This window comes from Solanum lycopersicum, chromosome 4 (assembly GCF_036512215.1).
Source record: "Solanum lycopersicum chromosome 4, SLM_r2.1".
Classification (NCBI taxonomy): Eukaryota; Viridiplantae; Streptophyta; class Magnoliopsida; order Solanales; family Solanaceae; genus Solanum; species Solanum lycopersicum.
In genome coordinates, this window is record NC_090803.1 from 7,782,029 (window position 1) to 7,800,937 (window position 18,909).

At 32.1% G+C, this 18,909-nt stretch overlaps 2 protein-coding genes and 1 pseudogene across 2 annotated transcripts; all 3 read right to left on the reverse strand.

The window, feature by feature from the left end:
• Positions 1-1,357: 1,357 nt before the first annotated feature.
• LOC138347864 (uncharacterized) lies at positions 1,358-1,765 on the reverse strand. The gene has a single exon (XM_069296444.1). It carries the CDS (start codon positions 1,763-1,765, stop codon positions 1,358-1,360), a length of 408 nt encoding a protein of 135 aa, XP_069152545.1.
• A 651-nt stretch (positions 1,766-2,416) lies between these two features.
• Positions 2,417-6,747, reverse strand: LOC101260923 (probable glycerol-3-phosphate dehydrogenase [NAD(+)] 1, cytosolic). The gene is made up of 5 exons (XM_004236538.5): positions 5,028-6,747; positions 4,519-4,740; positions 3,618-3,865; positions 3,123-3,262; positions 2,417-2,773 (listed from the first exon to the last, which is right to left on the reverse strand). Exons 1-5 carry the CDS (start codon positions 5,686-5,688, stop codon positions 2,650-2,652), a joined length of 1,395 nt encoding a protein of 464 aa, XP_004236586.1. The 5' UTR covers positions 5,689-6,747; the 3' UTR covers positions 2,417-2,649.
• Positions 6,748-13,947: 7,200 nt separating this feature from the next.
• LOC101260630 (small ribosomal subunit protein eS4-like) lies at positions 13,948-14,841 on the reverse strand (annotated as a pseudogene).
• Positions 14,842-18,909: the final 4,068 nt, after the last annotated feature.

An 18,909-nucleotide genomic window follows, 5' to 3' on the forward strand; every position in this document is an offset into this window, starting at 1 on the left:
ACTTATTTAACTTTTATACACTTAATATTCATAACTCTCATCTTTTCATATTCATAACCTCCAAATATTTAAACTAAAACTTTAAGATATCTTTTCATATTTCTTCTATTTTATTTATATAAATTCAACTTCTTTCTCTCATGGAACCCCTACCAAGATTATTAGGCTAATATCTTTATTTATAGTAAAAGTAGATAATGAAGACTCTTGAATTTTGATAGGATATGAAAGGAGTCGATAAGAACTCAGAGAGTTATGTACTAATTTTGTACTTATTTTTTCACCTGTATATACATCAATCTTATAAATATAATGTCTATATTGTATCTTTTACTTAAATATTCTGTTTCTTTTTGTTGTTTTTTTCTCTCTGTTAGACTTCTTAATTTAGTTTTCTATGAATGTTTTATTGTCGTAAGTCTTTATTCTTGTTTTTTAATTGTTACATTTTATTATTCATTGCAATTTACATACATATTTCCATGAGATTTTAATCGTTCTAATGTATCTATAAAAATTCACATGAAACACACGTGCGAAGCACGTCCTCAGAAACTAGTATCAAATACATGCAAACCTTGTTTATGATAGATTCTAAGCTCAAGAAACATATTGAAGGCCTAAGGCCTAGACACCGAATGACAAATTCATCTTCAATTCAAATTTTGTAAATTCCAAATTATCAGTGACATACTCATTGTAATTCTCTGTTCAAAAAGCATATCAAAACAGAGTGGGAAAAAAATGAACAATTATGACAAATAAAGTGAAATTGAATTTATGGCCAGATGAAAAACATTTAGTATCTACAACTAAGTTTAAAATATATATTTGCAAATTAAAGATGTTTTTGAACATGTACTTAGTATGAAAAGTAAATAAAATTTTATGAGTGAACAAAATCACTTTAAAAACTAACCAAAATTACTATCTCAAATTTGAAACTGAATCTTTAAGCTAGCGTTTGGTCATAGATATTCAAATATTTTTGGCAAATATTATTTGGATGAAAATTTAGGTGAAATTTTACCATGTGTTTGGCCATAGAATTTGAGAAGCATATTTCATTTGTTTAAGAAATATGATTTATACTTATAAGTTCTTAAAACTATCAAACTAACCATAAATTTGTATTACATAGCACAATAGAAATCTCACTTAACAAGATTTATGACTTCCGCAACAAATTAACAAGAATCATTACAGTAAATATTCGTATAGTGAAAAGGTCTTGGTACAAATCATGATAATGAAAATACAACTAATATAAATTCGGGGGAAAAAGAGAAGAAAACAAAAGAAAATAAATATTGCAATCACTAAAGAACCTATACTTTCTCATCTGAAAGAGTTCAACCTATTCTTTAATATAATCTTCCCACATTTTGTAAACAATCTCTTCTCGATGAGCTTGCATTTTCGAATCAGAGGATCGAGAAGATGAAGCGATGTTGTTACCCTGAGCCAGTAGTTCGTCACTTTCATCAACAACCATATCATCATTTTCATATTTATTGAATATTCCATCACTACTTTGGTGTTCACGTAAAAAATTATGCAATACAACGCAAGCAATTACTATTTTCACTTGCATGTCACATTCATAGTTGTTCATGCCTTGTCTTAGTATTCTGAATCTACTTTTCCACGCACCAAAAGTTCTTTCAATTACATTGCGCAAAGAAGCATGTCTATAGTTAAATAGCTCTTTTCCATTCTTAGGCTCTCTTTCACTTCCTCGGTAGTCCTGCAAATGATAGCGCATTCCAATGAATGAAGCTAAAAATCCTCTTGTGCTCCGTAGACCAACATCAACAACGTAATATTTATCTACCAAAATAAAATAAATGCAATTCATGTTTTATTTAGTAGCTAGTTTATTAAGACTAACAGTAACAAAGGAATGTATGAAATCAAAAGAATGCATGTAGAAGGGAGCTAATTGAATTGGTTAGTGTCAATAAATATAAAACTTTTGTAAAATAAAAAGTTAAGGGTAAAAATTGAATTTCTAAAACTTTCCAAATAATGAAAAGGCCCAAATACTAGTTTTTTCTAGTATTTGGAAATTTGGAAAATTTGCCAAAAAAATTTGCCAAATAATAAAAAAGTGTATGGACAAACAAAATTTGCCAAGTTTTTCTCCAAGTTTTACTTGCAAAATTTATGGCCAAACGGACCCTTAAAAGAACTCAAAAGTTAGCTTTTTTAAAATAAATAAATAAATAAATATATTCGCTATTATGTTTTTTTTTAGTTCAAGATATTTAGCAGGGATGTGGACATTTAAAAAATGGTATTTGAAAATTTTATTGTGCTTGAAGATACATTTAAGTTGAAAAAGATAAAAATTTTATGAGTTTCTTCAAAAAAAAAAGATACATTTTATTTACAAAGACAGCTCGATGCACTAAACTTTGAGAAAAAAACCACAACATACTTGTATTGAATAAGTTTAAAATGGCTTATGGAAAGAACAAAGCATACAATAGGCTTTAAGTTCAAATGAATATCAAGATGTTCATCAATACAAATTTGAGTATGAAATGTATGTTTTCTTCACCACACAAAACAATCCATCCAATTTGAACCACTCTATACACTTATTCATTGCTTTAAATACTAAAAATGTTGTGCATAAATTGTTGATCAAGGTTGTCCAAGAAGTGAAGGCCTGTAAAAAGCATGACTTTGTGCAATCTCAATCCGATCGCGCGGATCGTTCAAGTTTTCATCCCTCAATGCCTGAAGAATAGCCATTGTCCCTTGTTCTCTAGAAGTACAAAAAAAAATGGAGAAATTAGCCCTTGAAAATGGAAACTTAATCGTTGTTCTCGTATTCATGTTTACTAGGGAATGGTAGTACTTCACTGTTTATGCACGAAATTGTAAGAGTTTAACTTATATACACAGACAGCGTAAAAGAATTTGCTCATAACAAATGGAATTAGTAACTTAGAAACTAAGGTAGACAGCCTGCTATGACATGTTAAATTACACTAATTGTGTAAAACTCTTAAATTTTAATTATAACAGCTGATTTGTTGAGTTCATAACACGGGTTTACGCTTTAGCAACAAATCACAAGCAGCATCTATATGTTGTGTTGTGCAAGGACTTACCTTTTTATGAGTATCTTGTATAAAGTCTTCAGGATAGGGCACAGCTCAACTGGGGCAACCGGCTTATTATCTCCGGGATGTAACACATTCAAACTTGACTGACTTAGAAGTTCATAGAATGCTTCGACAGCAGAAACTCCCTATGGAAAAGTGAAAAAGAACGTGACTGCTTAGGATGCCCGAACCTTAGAAGTTCTTACAGCAACAGAGCAAGCTCAGTAACTTGATGCATTAGTATAAAATGAAAGTGGAAATTGCTAGGAAAAATTCAGGATCAACAACAGTGTCAAATCCAAACATCGAGTATCCATTTCCACTGTACAAAGTATGCTTCTAATGGATTTTAGACCGTAGGACCCAAAGAAAAAGCATTCTTTCTGAAACGGACTAAAAAGAGAAGTAGGACAAACAAGTTGAAGCAAAGGGAGTGCTTCTAAAGTTTCGTGTACTCTGCAGAGAGACATGATAAGAGAATTGGTAATAGTAAATGAGTACCTGGATTGTTCCTTTGCCACTAATGCTATCACCCATATCGAGACTCAGTTCTCCCTTAGCTATCATTTGACCATACCATGAGTTACGACCTTTCAACAATGTAACATATGTATCAGCTAGAAGAGGCCCTGCAAGCCTTTCTGGTTCTTCAGTCAATAAATACGTGATGAATATCATCTCCGATGTACAATGTGCAAAATATACTGATTTGCTGGTAGCACTCTCATTTGTTAGTGCAGCTACCATCCCTGGAATCAACGAGAAGGCAAGCACAAAACAATGAGAAGATCCTCACAAAAAAATTGAGAATTACATAAACGTTAGCTGGGGACTTCAGATGCAGGGCATATGGCTCTAATGAGAATTCCAGTTTCAATAGTAAGTTACTGATCCCTCTTACGAAATCCTCATTTACATTTAACGGTACAACAGGAAAAAAGATTCTCTCTTCACCTCACCAATAATATCAATAAAGGTAAGACAATTCTCCTATTAATGATGCATATAACACTGTAAATTGTTGAAACTTGTTATATGTTACATAGAGAATTGCTAAATGTCTTTGAGTGTATTCTCGAGTCTTTATGGAGGAAATACGTTCCATAAACCAGGGGCACAAGATGCTATAAACATCGATGATGCTTTTTCATTGAGAGTAACTTAAGATGAAGATGATAATTTGTTATAAATCGACACAATGAAACTTGAAAGTGGAATGGCCGACTAAACTAGCCTCAGAAGAGCTCCTAGGCTTGCTCATTTTTCAACTTTTGAGTATTGGGAACATAATAGTAAACCGACGAGTCAAAAAGACAAAAATGGTTGCTTATTGGCGGGAACGATTTTAACCTGAAAAATAAATTCCTCAGACAAACAAACATTGAGAAAGACCAAGATTTACCAGCTCCAATGGCGTAGACGTTCTTCAAACCTCCCATGACTTCGTGAGTTACTAGGTCGCTGTTGTCCCATACAATGAAATGAGGTTGCCTAAGGAACTTTGCAAGTGGTTTTCTCCATTTTTCTGATCCACAAATCCTAGCATTAGCATATTCTTTGTTGTAAATCTCCGATGCAATATTTGGTCCACCAAGATAAAGGATATTCTCAACTGGTACTCCAGCTGCAATGAACAGATCATATTGTTAAGAAACTGAAAGACTAAACTTTCTTCTTGTTCTTTTAAAACCAACATATTGATGGATGAAACAAAGCTTCGATACATTTTACTTGTTCTTTTACAACTAACGATCGCATGCTCATACTGAATAAAATTCTGTTTCATTTCAACATATTTAGGAACCATTATATGAAAAACACGCGTTCAAAGGCCATACTGATTAGGAACTGTAAGTCAAGTAAAGATCAGCAGGAAACAAGATATAAAGAAAGATAAAGATAAACCCTTACTTGCCCGATTAATCATCTGCGTAGGAGTAATAATATGAGGAACTGGATCTAGTTCAGCCTCTATACCCTTTGCCAGTGAAATGATGATTGGTACAGTTAATCTTTCCTTCCAATACTTGCTGATCTCCTTAAAGACTTCGCGTGTTTCAGTCGAGGGCAATCCATTAATCACAAGATCAGCATCCCACACAGCTTCTTGCAAGTTGGTCACAACTTTCAATGGACAAAATGGTGTATCAATCATATTTAAGCAGAAACCATCTTTCAAGATTTCATCAGCATACAATGTCCGATCGCCTAATCTAGCCTCGACGTACTTCAGATATGCACATCTCCTTATCAACCTTCTCAACACATCCTCCCTTGAATTGATCACTTCAAATAAATGTTCGGCTGTGGCTCTATCAACAGCTCTCCCTGACCTTCTCCATATCCTAATTTGAACCTTATCGCGAAATTGACCATAACTATCTTGCAACAAAGCTGCAAAAACACTGCCCCAAGCACCAGCTCCAACACAAACAATCCTCAACAAATCACCATCAGATTTACCAAGAATATGCCTAAGCTCATCAAGTTTCTCCTCTGGACCATTGTGGTTGTGTACACTCCCATTTGAGTATACACTATTACCACTTTTCACTTCAATACTACCAACCATTTTCTTTCAAGTTCAAAAAAAAAAAAACTCCAATTATAGAACCCCACAAATCTTGACAATCTAAACACCTCAAAAAGTAGATAAAAGGAGAATCTTTTAAACCCAATATCACAAAGTCTGCAGAATTTGTCTCAACCAATGAACAAGCTACACTTTAGCTAAATTATTTCAAAAATTTGAAGAGAAAGAACCCCACAAAAGACAATCTAAACACCTCAAAATGTACTATATAAAAGAAGAATCTTTCAACCCCCAATGATCATAAACTCTGCAGAATTTGTCTTAATCAATGAACAAACTACACTTTTTAACAAACTATTTCAAGAACTTGAAGAAAAACAACCCTTTTAAGCATAAGAGAAAAACCCCTTATTGGTAGTAATATATTAAGCAAAGCACATTTCAAACATTAAATAATTTTCTTGACTTAGCTCATCTCCCACATTAACTAAATTCTTGAAAACTTCCTCAATTTTCCACTTCCTTCCAAGCTATGATAAACCAGAAAAAAAAGAGGAGAACCCTTTTACAAGTAGAATCTTTTACCTAAATCAAAACTACTAACTTTTCTCTTTCCTCACTTTTTCAACTCAAATCCACCAATTCTTTAAACAATTTTTCTTCATTTTCTCCACTTCCGAAGCAATAAAAGAAGCTGACAAAGCCTACTAATTTTGTAAATCTTGATTTTGCTGACAGCTTTGTAGTGTCCGCCTAATTTTGGTTTATCTACCCAACAGACAATTTTTGACAAACAATAAAGAAAAGAGTTGAAAAAAGAACAAACCTTTACGTGTCAAACAGTATAAAGATTCAATTTTTAAGCTGAAACTGTTGCTTTTACACACATTTAAGTTTTTTTAAAAAAACAAGAATTGTATGCAAAATGTACAATCTTGAAACAAAAAAAAGATGACCCAACTCATGAAAATAGTTCCATGAGACCATGAAGGTTAAAGATCACTTTTTTATTTGACAATATATGTATAATAATGCATGTGTGTATATATAGGTAGAAGGTGGGGGTGAGTGGGTGGGGGTTGGGGGTGTTAAAATTGATTGATATGGATAGAGTAGTTGAATGGGGCTAATATAGAGGAGGGTGCCAAGGCAATTAAAGTTTTTTAGTACCTATTGCCAACCTCCTAGACGGCCATTAATAATGTACATGTAGTTTAGTGTTAACATGGTTCGGATTTTTCATAAATATTATTGAACTTATGTTGATTTTCAAATTTTTCATAAATATTACTTTTTTTGTTTTCTTTACTTGTTCATTTTTCAATTAACACACTTACTAAGAAAATAATTAATGACGTATTGAGTTTACCATTTTACCTCTATTAATTATGAAGTGAATGAAAAGTTCTACATTTTTTAAAGTAATTAGTCATTTAATTATGGATATAATAGGTAAGAAAAAATTGTTCTTTCTTGATTTATCAATATGAAAAAGTAATTAGGGACAATATAAAAGAAAGAGTGGACAAGTAATTAGGGACAAAGATAGTATTTGATTTGTATCAATTTTTTTGAAAATGTATACGAATTTGGATGAATTGATTGAATAGTTTCCCATTGCCTTCAAAATTTGAATAAGCTTCTATATAGGGTGTGTTTGGTATGAAGGAAAATGTTTTTCTAGAAAATATTTTCCTGGAAAATAAGTAAATTTTGGACTTATTTTCTCGTATTTGGTTGGTGAGTAAAAAATATTTTTCGTATGTTTGATTTATGAATGAAATTAATTTTTTTGGGGTGTGGGGGTGGGGGTGGGGGTGGGTTGGGAGCTGGTAGGGGGTAAAAATAAAAATTTGAAATTGAAAATTTTTAAAAAGCAAAATTAATTTTTTGGGGAGGGGGTGGGGGGGTGGCCGGTGGTGGGTGTGTGAGGGTCAGGGATCGAGTAAAAAAATAAAATTTTAAAATTGAAAAGATCTTTTTTAAAATTGATGTTTTTCGAAAAAAAATGTAATTTGAAATTGGAGGAGAGTTTTGGAAAATATTTTCCTTAATTTTTGAAGGGGGTGGGGCTGGGGGGAGGGCCGGTGGTGTGTGGGTGGGGGTCAGGGATCGGGTAAAAAAAATAAAATTTTAAAATTAAAAAGGTTTTTTAAAAAATTGATGTTTTTCGAAAAAAAAATGTAATTTGAAATTGGAAGAGAGTATTGGAAAATGTTTTCCTTAATGTTTGAAGGTAAGTCATTTTCCTTAATTTTGAGGAAAATTTGTTAATTTGAAAAACATTTTCCAAAACTTTTATCCCAACCAAATATGAGAAAGTTAAAAAATATTTTCCTTCATACCAAATACACTCATAATGAATTTTAATTAGTTAGTTGAATTTGTGAATTACTAGTGATTAATAAAAGAAAGTATGCATTTGACATGAATGACTTTGAACCGAAAAAACAGAAAAACTAAAATCTAAATTAAAGTAAATTAAAAAAATGAAAGGAGTCTTTGATATATCTTTTGTTATAATAGTAACTAACATATATTCTTATCGTTATAATAATGGCTTACGTATATTTCTATAGTTGCAAAAATGATTCACATATACTCCTTCTTTATAAAAGTAAAAAAAAATATTTTAAAATATTTAATTCTTAAAAAAATCATGTATTTGATTTTTTCACAAATAAATTAGTTTTTGACTGTTGATTATTATTATTTGAGTTTTCTAATCTTATTTTATTTCTTCTTTTATTTTTTAATATAAAAATAAGATAAATAAAAAGAAAGAAGTGTGAATGAGAAAAGAATAAAAAGTTAAAAAATAAAATAAAATTTGTGGCTACTTTTAATGTTGTTTTATATATGTAAAAATATATTTGCGGTATCTAATATCTAAAATAAATTTTATAAGGAAATAAATGAAAAGGATAAATTCGACCATCAAACAACATATCAAATTAGTCAATGAATAAAAATAATCAAAAGAAAAACACATGTGAGAAAGATCAAATAAATCTCTATATAGATTTTTTTTTTTTAGTTAAAAAAAGAAGAGAAAAGGGTCAAATGCCCCCTCAAGCTTTGGCCATATTTTCAACTACACACTTAACCTTTGCGGGGGTTCTATTACCCTCCTGAACATTTTTTTAATATATTATTTCACTCTCAGACACTGACGTGGTCGCATACGTGAACTCACCTCCGTGTGGCGCGTAAGAACGTGATAAAATGTTCATGTGGAGTCCAAATAAGCCTCCCAACGGTAACTTTACTCTTTATGTAACCATACATTTATTTTTTTTATTCTTTTCACTTTGTTCTTCATCCACCATTATTCTTTGTTCATCTTTAACAAAAGCTCCCTCCTTCTTTGCTCTTCATCTATCATTGTTCTTCATCAGCCATTTTTTTCTTATTAGCAAAAGTTCTCGTAACTTCTTCAACTAAGATTGAAGTTAGGGTTTCCAATTTTGTCGAATTTTAGCTTGATTTTCTCCCCAATTCAACAGATTTTTTTTTATTAGGGTTAATAATGTCTAACGTGAAATTGAATAAGCTGTGCATGGAAGAATCAGATCTGATGCTCAAAACCATAGTGAGATGCAAACATGAAAATTTGTTGCATATGCAGACTTCTTGGTCGAAGTCGAATCCCGGTAGACGATTCTGGTCATGCCCCTACTATGGTGTATGTTACTTTTCTTCAGTTATTTGATTTTGTTTAAATGATGTGAATGTTAATAACATAATATATTGTTTTTATTTTTTCACTCGAACAATTGTAATTTTTTCGATGGAGAGATAGAGAAGAAATCGATCCAAGATCCCAATTTATCCTCCCAAAATTGATGAACAAAAAAGAGTTGAAAGATGGAGTTTGGAAGAGACAGATTCAAATCAATGAGCAACAAATTCTGATTGATAATTTGACAGGAGAGAAGAGGTTCAAACGAAGAAATTTGAAATGGTGTACGTTTTATTGGAAGGTCATTTTATGTATTTTGATTTGTATTGCAGCCTTGTTCATGAACAACCTATTTAAAAGTAGGGTTCATTCAAGTATTGAAGTAATTGAATTGTCATAACGTATATCAGTAATTAGTAGTGAAAGGAGTTAAAACTCTATATTGATTGTCATATGTATTATGAGAAATTTTGTATATCAATATCATTAATCTTTTTGATTGTAAAACATGTCTTTAGTAGACATAACACCATTTTAAAGAGTGTCAATATTAGTGTCTATACAACGACAAATAAGGATAAGCATAACACAATTTGTAAGAGAAACGACCTTTAACAGACATAATTAATTGTAAAACAGGCATCACACAATGCCAAATTACAAAAAAAAAAGATCAAAACAAAAACATAATTTGATATTCAATACTAGTACATCATCATTCAAAATGGGAAATGTTTTCTTGCCTACTTAAAACAGTACTGCAATATCATTACTTCCTAGATTGGATTGGTTGAACTACTTCCTCTTGATTTTCTCTATTCCCCTCTCATTTGTTGAAGTTTTCTTGTTGTGATTGCTGCTTTTCCATTTCATTTCAATGTGGGTGCAGTTTTTGGTTTGTAACCAATATCACCAGTAACATCAGCAGATTTTGTCACCTTTGTTGAACCAGTAGAGAAGATCTTACAACTTGACATCCCAGGCTGTATTCAAAGTATGAAATAATACTGATTAAATTTGTATTTAAACATTAGAAAATAGTATAACTGAATCAATATAAAAAACTTATATTAAGAGCTTTGAATCCATCTTCAGCTTGAAACAAACTCATTTCAATGACTGATTGCCTTTTGTATGAGGTTGTATTTTCCCTACCCCTTCCTCTTCCTTTGTTACTATAATCAGGCGATGGACATGTAAAAGGTGCACTAGGTGTTGCAGGTGGTCTTCCTTTTGCACTCTTGCATGTGTTGCAGATGCACTAGGTGTGGCAGGTGTCTTTCTTTTGCACTCTTGCATGTGTTGCAGATGCACTAGGTGTGGCAGGTGGTCTTCCTCTTGCACCTTTTGTAGGTGTTGCAGATGCACTAGGTCTTGGAGACGCACTAGGTGTAGAAGGTGACTTTCCTCTTGACCTCTTTGCAGGTCCTGGAGATGCACTAGGTGTTGCAACAAATAATCTTCCTATTGACCTCTTTGCAGGTCCTGGAGATGCACTAGTTCTGCATATGGTCTTTCTCTTGACCTCTTTGTAGAATGTTCATCTTCTGTTTGTGCTTTCTATATACATATAGTTAAAATAAATGTAATTATTACATATGAGATTAATATCACATACCAAATTAAAGTTAAAGATTTTACCTTTGGTCTGCTTAAACCTGAAGTTTTACCTTTTTCCTTGTCTGTATTTGATGGTTCTTCCCTTGCGGATGACTCAACCCTTTGGGGACATCCTCTCTTGTTGTGGCCTCTAACATTGCAGTTATTACATTTCATGGCTAGTCCAGTAGCTTTTTAGATTTTTTTATTTTCACCAGCTTCCTTCTTTCTAAGTTTACCTTGCCTGCCAGACATGCTTTTTATTTCAGGTGGTGCGACTGTGGGAATAGTAGATTCAGGCCACATTTCCATGTTTGTAACAGGTTGAAGGACATTGCCATAAGTCTTCAAGTAAGTTGTCTTACTATAACAGTTGTAATGTAGTGAAGGGGTTCACCTTTCTTAAAGTAAATGGCAGCCACAACATGTGCACATGGTATGCCTTTTAACTGCCATACCCTACGACTACAAATTCACCTACCAATATCTACACTGTGATGAAATGGTTCTTCTCTCATTTCAAACCCATTTACTCCATTAAATTCAATATTACAATTCATTGACCTATCAATATTCTCTTGTAGTACCGTTAGACATATTAGAGAAAAATCACACATCCAAGTATTTGTGAACTCTCTTAACTTGGATATTCTGGTTATCATTTTTACTCTTATCTCTTTAAGCGTAGTGATAATTGTCTTGTGTCTAGGTGCCAAGATCCATGAATTAAAGCACTCATACAAATTGTTATCTACAGAATCACATTTTACTTGAGTATTAAAGTAAATCTTACACCAAAACTCTATGTTGTGGTACATAAGATCGTCCATCATTTTTTTTGGACCAAGCAACTTCATCTTTGCAAAATATTTCCTCAATTGAGATTCAAAGGTACTCTTTGTAATAGACCAAAACAGTTGTCTTCTTTGGAGACCTCTCCAGTCCTTAGCCCAATTAACTAAGATGTATCTAGCACACATTCTATGTTCAGCAACAGGTAAAATATTTTGAATTGCTCCTATTAATCCCTGTAATAGATCTAGATATGTTATGATAACAAATATATGAAAATTGATAAAGACAGATACAAAATAAAAAAATTGTACATATACCTTCTGCATATTTGTAATCAGGGTAAGATTTTCACCATCTCCTAGTCCTATATCATCCTTCAAAAGTTTGATAAACCATGTCCATGTCTCTTTTTTTTCATACTCAACTACTGCCCAAGCAAGTGGCAGCATCTGGTTATTACCATTTCTGGCCACAACAACTAACAATTGTCCTCTCAAACCCCTTTAAGAAAACAACCATCTAAATCTATGAATTTTCTGCAATTTTTGAATGTCTTATTCAATGGATCAAAAAATCTGTAAAAGCTCTGAAATACTGGCCTACCAAGAGCATCAAGTTCACCAAGTTTAACAACACAAGTGCTTCCTGGATTGGTCCTCAACACTTCATCTTTATAGTCAAGATTTTTTTCAAATTCCACAACATAATCACCCATGATCTCTTTCAACACTTTAGTTCTTTTCCTCTTAACAGTAGTCTTGGCAACATGAATTTTAAATTTTTTCCTTATCAACTCTTGCAACTTGAAAACTATTATATTTGACTGCTCACTAATCCTCTTTCTAAAATGTGTAGCTATGAACTTTACATTACACAAATAGTTTCTAGTTGTGCTGTTACAATTATGCTTTGGATTGTCAGTCTTTATCATGAAATCATTTCTTGTTTTGTCAAGACATGCAAACAAAAACCATGGACAACCTTCCTTGCACCTACATCTAACTCTTTTTGGCTCATTCAAACACTTCTCTATTTGAACTCTCCTTTGGACAACATATTTGCTTACTGCTCTTTAAAATTCATTCACATCTGCAAAGACCATAGCCAACTAGCATACAACTTTCTTGGCAATAGGATCATGTATAAATTTTTTGATTATTTGACCTCCTTCTTCTTGGTAAATTTACACTTCTCGATAAATTTACTCTTTACATTCAATACATTCATCACTAAATTCACCTTCATCTATTTCAAAACTTCCATCATCAGAGCTTGCAAAGTAAGGTTCATCACCTCCTAATCTTCCTTCAACACTTACTTTACCTGTTTGAGATCATCAAAACCTTAATCTGGTTCAGCTTCACCTACTGGTCCTCTTTAGTAACAGTTGGTACTATCTTTTTTCTTTTTCTTCTTTGAAAAGATCTCTTTTCAGCCCTCAACTTCCTAACCTCTTCATGTACATCACTACCATAGTCCTCCTCCTCATCTCCCACCAATCTACATTCAGACTCAGAACTATCTTCTGTTGAGTAATCAGAACCCTTTTCTTCTAAGGAATCAGATTCAACAGGGCCTGAAACTAGTTATCAACATCTTCAGTGACAGCCTCAGTTGTGGAAGGAGATCTAGGAGGAGTTGTAGTGGTAAAATTTATAGTGGAATGAGTGCCAGTGAAAGGAGATTTAAGAACAGCAACTGTAATGGAAGGAGTTGGGCTAGAAGCAAATCCAGTAGCAGGAGTAGTGAAAGGAGTTGGGTAGATTGATATCTTGTATCAAAGGGAGTAAAGGGATCTTCACCTACCCCAGTTTGGCCATTTACTTTATTAAAAGTTGAACTAGATTGTTCCATATCCCCATGAGGGACATTTTCTAATAAAATAGGGGAGGGGTCCACAACTGCATCATCAATTAAGTGTTTTACATATACTTCTGCAATATCTCCATCTTTCAAAGAACAACTTAACTCTAAAATATCCATATCATTATGAATATCTTCCAAAATGCCATTGTTAGGAGGTTTGATACTTTTTTTTTACAATGAAATACCATCACATAAAAGGCAACTGATTAGTCTAAACTCAGTCTTTGTTTTTTCCTGACAAAAAAGGTATGTAAAACAATACCGAGTACACAGATGTTGAAATGCAACAAAAAAATAAGAGTGGCAACCCTCTAAACAAAGAGAAAAATGTACCAACCTATTAAACTAATCTCAAGTTCAACCTATCATTTTTAAATAGTTGTAGCTGATTGAGCAACCATCCTTTTGCGAGCCTCTTCAATGATAGATAACTTGATACCTTTACCCTTAGGTAGAGACACCCATGGCTTACTTCCTTTACCAAGAGTGAACACATTTCCCAAACGAGTAGCAAACTCATGCCCCAAGGAATCCTGAATGTGAACTGTCTCAAAGCTACCCTTGTGCTTCTCTCTATTCTTCAGAATTCCAACGCCCCCTATTTCTACCACCAGTCACCATAACCACATTACCAACATCAAATTTGATGAAGTCAACAATCTTATTGGAATCTAAGTCCAGCTTAATGGTGTCATTAGCCTTGATGAGGGGATTGGGGTAGCGGATTGTTCTTCCTTCATACGTGTTGAGATATGGGATACCCTTCTGTCCAAACTGCACTAATCGAACCTTGCAAAGTTTGAACTTGGCTTTCTCATCTCTGAGTGAGTGTAGACGGAACTGACCCTTAGTGTCATAAAGAAGTCGGAAGCACTCATTCGTCTTTGGAATAGTAACAACGTCCATGAAACCAGCAGGGTAAGTCTTATCTGTTCTAACTTTCCCATCAACCATAACTTGGCGTTGCATCAAGATAGAAATGACCTCACGGTATGTCAAAGCATATTTCAACCTGTTCCTGAGGATAATAACCAATGGCAAACATTCCTTTGATTTATGTGGACCAGACGAAGGCTTGGGAGCAAAAGCACCTCCCAATTTATCAAGCATCCAATGCTTAGGCGCATTGAGCCTCTTTAAATGTTTCTTCAACCCTCTTGCCATTTTGGCGGTTTTTCGACAGATTAGCTGCCGAGAGTGACGTCTACCGGCGAGAGGTGTGTGTCTTCAACCCTGGAGGTTTGATACTAAATGTGCAAGTTGTTGTGTATCCCAATTCTTTTATGTACCCTCTTAATTCAAAATAGGACAGTCTATCCACATCAACTCCAAAAACTCTGTGACTCGCCCACCACTGTAAATTGGTTGTCCGCTACTCAAATCTAAGACTCCACCATGATACCATCTGAACGTAATCAAAGTAAATACACTCATCTCCTACCTGAACAATGTAACACTAGTAAGAAAAGGAGAACTATGTTTTCTAAGAATAATTTAGTTACTTCAAAAATTCAGAGGCAGCAGAACTAGGGAGAAAAGAAAAAGAAACAAAACCCCTAATCGAACACTATTAATCGAACACTAATAAACAAAAGCCTAATACTACGACACACATATCAAAATGGCATTTGAATGCCCAGTTTAACAAAACCCTGATAAACATTAAAATAACACTACCATCAAAACTAAAATCATATCAATATAACATTCAGTTTGTAAAGAATAATCCTAATAAACATTAAAAGGCTCAAATAAACTACAAACTATAGCACACCAATCAAAATAACAATTGAATACACAGTAAAAAAACTCTAATCGAACACTAACATCAAAATAGTATTCAACTAGTAAAGATCTAACCTGTTTCTCAGAAGAAATCGCAAGTAAGCTTTTCGATTCAACAATGGCTACTCAATGCGACTGGAAGAACAAAGAAGAAAGAAGAAAGAAGAAAGGGGTTTTCTTTGATTTTGAAGGGAAAGAAGACTTTTGTCAAAAGGTAAAGGTAAAGATGTCACACGTATCAATTTTTTCAAATCTTGTAAAGTCGTGGGGTCCACGATTATACACGTGTACCGCGCATGTATACAAATAATTTTTATAAATCTGGTACATGTGACCACGTCAGCGTCTGAGGGTGAAATAATATATAAAAAAAATGTTCAAGGGAACATTAATAGGACCCCCCGCAAAGGTCTGTGTAGTTGAAAATATGGTCAAAGCTTGAGGGGGCATTTGACCCTTTTCTCTCTAAAAAAAAGGAAAAATTAGTAAAGTAGTCACAATTTCTAACTTAATTAGTAAAAATATCTACACTTTAGTCAAAATGTCAAAATGTTAATATTTTAAAAATAATTTTTAAATATTATTATTTGTCTTTCCTTTTATTTCTCAAAACAGTCCAACATTAAATATATTCACTATCCATTTAGACTTCTTCTAAACTTTAATACCATTAAATTTATTTCCATCTTTAAGATTTTCAAAAAAAAATTCTCTTTTATCATTTTCACCATTATTGTCTCTCATTGTTGAAGAAGAACTAATTATGCAAGTTCATATCAATTTGTTCAGATCTATCGATTAATTCAAGAAATCTCTCAATACATAAAGATATTTTCGTAATCATCTTTTATTTTGCGAGATTTCATAAGATTTTTTTTCGAAATAAAAATTATGTTGAATTTTGGATTGTATGTACTATAATTTTTTCGTCATTTTTTTATTTTTATATGAGTTTGTTAACATACTCATCAAATATTTATGTATTTCGGTATTTTGGTATTCGAAACACTATTTTTATGATTTTATTTTCATATTTGAGATTTAGTAGATTGTAATTTGTAGTAAGCCACATGAGAATTCATACATAATATATTGTTTGATTTTATATATATATATATATATATATTTAATAATTTTGAATTTTGCTTATAGGGTTACTAATTCACAAATAAATACAGATTCAGATTTGAATTTAGTGAAAAGAATTGGAAAAAAGGAACATAGAAGATGAAGAAGAAAGAGAGAGTCAAAGAAGAAGGTGCGAAATTGTATTCATATCAGAATAATATTCATATTAATTTTTGTTTATCAATTATTTTTATTTTACTCATCATTTGTATTTTTATTAAGAATATTGTATTTCTTTTTTATTTATAGTCATTCAAATACATATCTTATATGAATTTATATTTCTTAAGCATATATGTACCCTATTTTTTAAAAGCCAATTTATATTTTTTTAGAATTTTATATTTTGATTATATCATTTTCACTATGTATATTATCTCATATGAATTTGTATTGCATAAACATATATTTATCCTGTTTTTCAATAGTTAATTTGTATTTTTTTTAGAATATTGTATACTGATTATATTATTTTAATATGTATGCTATATGTTTTCGAGAATCTTGTATTCTTATTTCTTTCATAGTCAATTTGTATTTATTTTTTCAGAATATTATATCCTTCCTCAACAAATTTATTATTTCCACCAAGTATGCTATTTTCCTCCAAAAATCTTGTACCTTTTCATAAATCATATTCATACATATTGAGATACGCATATATATGTATATATATATGGTAATCAAGTAATACAATTTTGATCACCGAAATAAAATTTGTAGTTTGAAAGAAAAAAAATCAATTTTAGTTTCAATGGTAAAGTGAATACATAAAATGTAAAAAATATTGGTATACAATTAAAATGAGAACATAACAAAGGAAAGTTGATCTAATAGAATGAAAAAGGGGTTCTTTTTAAATTGTCAATGATGAGAACTTTAAGTGATATGTTCCTTCTCTAAAAACTATTATCTTACTTTTTTATCATACTACTTTTTGTATTTTATAATTATTATATAATATTCTAAATAAAATTTAGAATAAATAGAAATACGAATAAAATACATATTGAAATGAAACGAAATACAAAATTTTTGAAGAAAGAAATAAATACACATGAAAAAAATATATGAATACAAATATGTTTCTTAAATAACTATAAATTCATTTGGTATACCTATAGGAATGAATACAGACTAATAAAAAAAGATTAAGATTATGGAGAAAAAAAAAGAACAAAGTTTGAGTTTTATTTGAAAATGTAACTGATGAAAAAATTAAGTGATGTCTACCTTTTTTGAAATATTCTCTCCCTTTGTTATTAAATAATTTTATTATTTAAATAAAAACAAATAATATAAACATAAATAAGAGACATAACAAATTAAATTTTTGACATTTTTACTAAATATTAAAAGTGTTGCTAATGAGCCCTCTTAAAGGAGAAAAGTATAAGTGAGTCATATTTGTAACAATAGAGTTATATTGAAGGTGTATCAATTTTAAATAATAAAGCTGAAGGTATATCAAACTTTTTTTTTCTAAGGAAAATATACTTATACTATATGATAAAAGGGTTGAGAAGAAAAAAAACGAATATATTCCGAACTATCGTAAATAGCATACAAATATCTTCTGTCATACTTTTGGGACATTGATGTCCATGTGTCACGACCCAAATCCGGGCCGCGACTGGCACCCACACTTACCCTCCTATGTGAACGAACCAACCAATCTAACCTTAACATTTCAATGTAATAACAACAAAAGTAATGCGGAAGACTTAAACTCATTAATAAAAATCAATAATCAACTTCTATAACTCAAAAACTTATCATTATCCCCAGAATCTGGAAGTCATCACCATAAGAACATCTACAATCAAATGACTAAACTAAGAGTATTCTAAAAGCTAAAAATACATAAGAAGCTAGTCTGTGTCGGAGGTTCAAGGCATCAAGACGTGACGGAGGAGATCCAGTCCAAGCTAGAAGTGTTAGCTCACCCTGAAGATCCGGTGTGACGAAGACTGGCTTGAATTACTGTTGAGTCGAAGATGACGGCACGTTTACTGCATTCCACAGTTAAACAAGAAGAAAACAATAAAAGTAGGGGTCAGTACAAACACGGGTACTGAGTAGATATCATCGGCCAACTCAAAATAGGGAACAGTATATATCAAGTATTATCATAAATCAACTATAAAACTCAACATGTAACAACAACAAGTACTATAATCATCAATAAGTACCATCAAATTCACACATGAGGACTCAAGCCCCAATACCATACTCATTTGGGAATCATATTTGTTAGATTGAGTATATTAACATCTTTCAAAATTCATTATCTTTCCTCCTCTTGTGTCGGTTCGTGACACTCCGATGCCCTAATTCTATGTGTCGGAACGTGACACTCCGATCCCCTACATGTGTCGGAACGTGACACTCCGATCCCCTACATC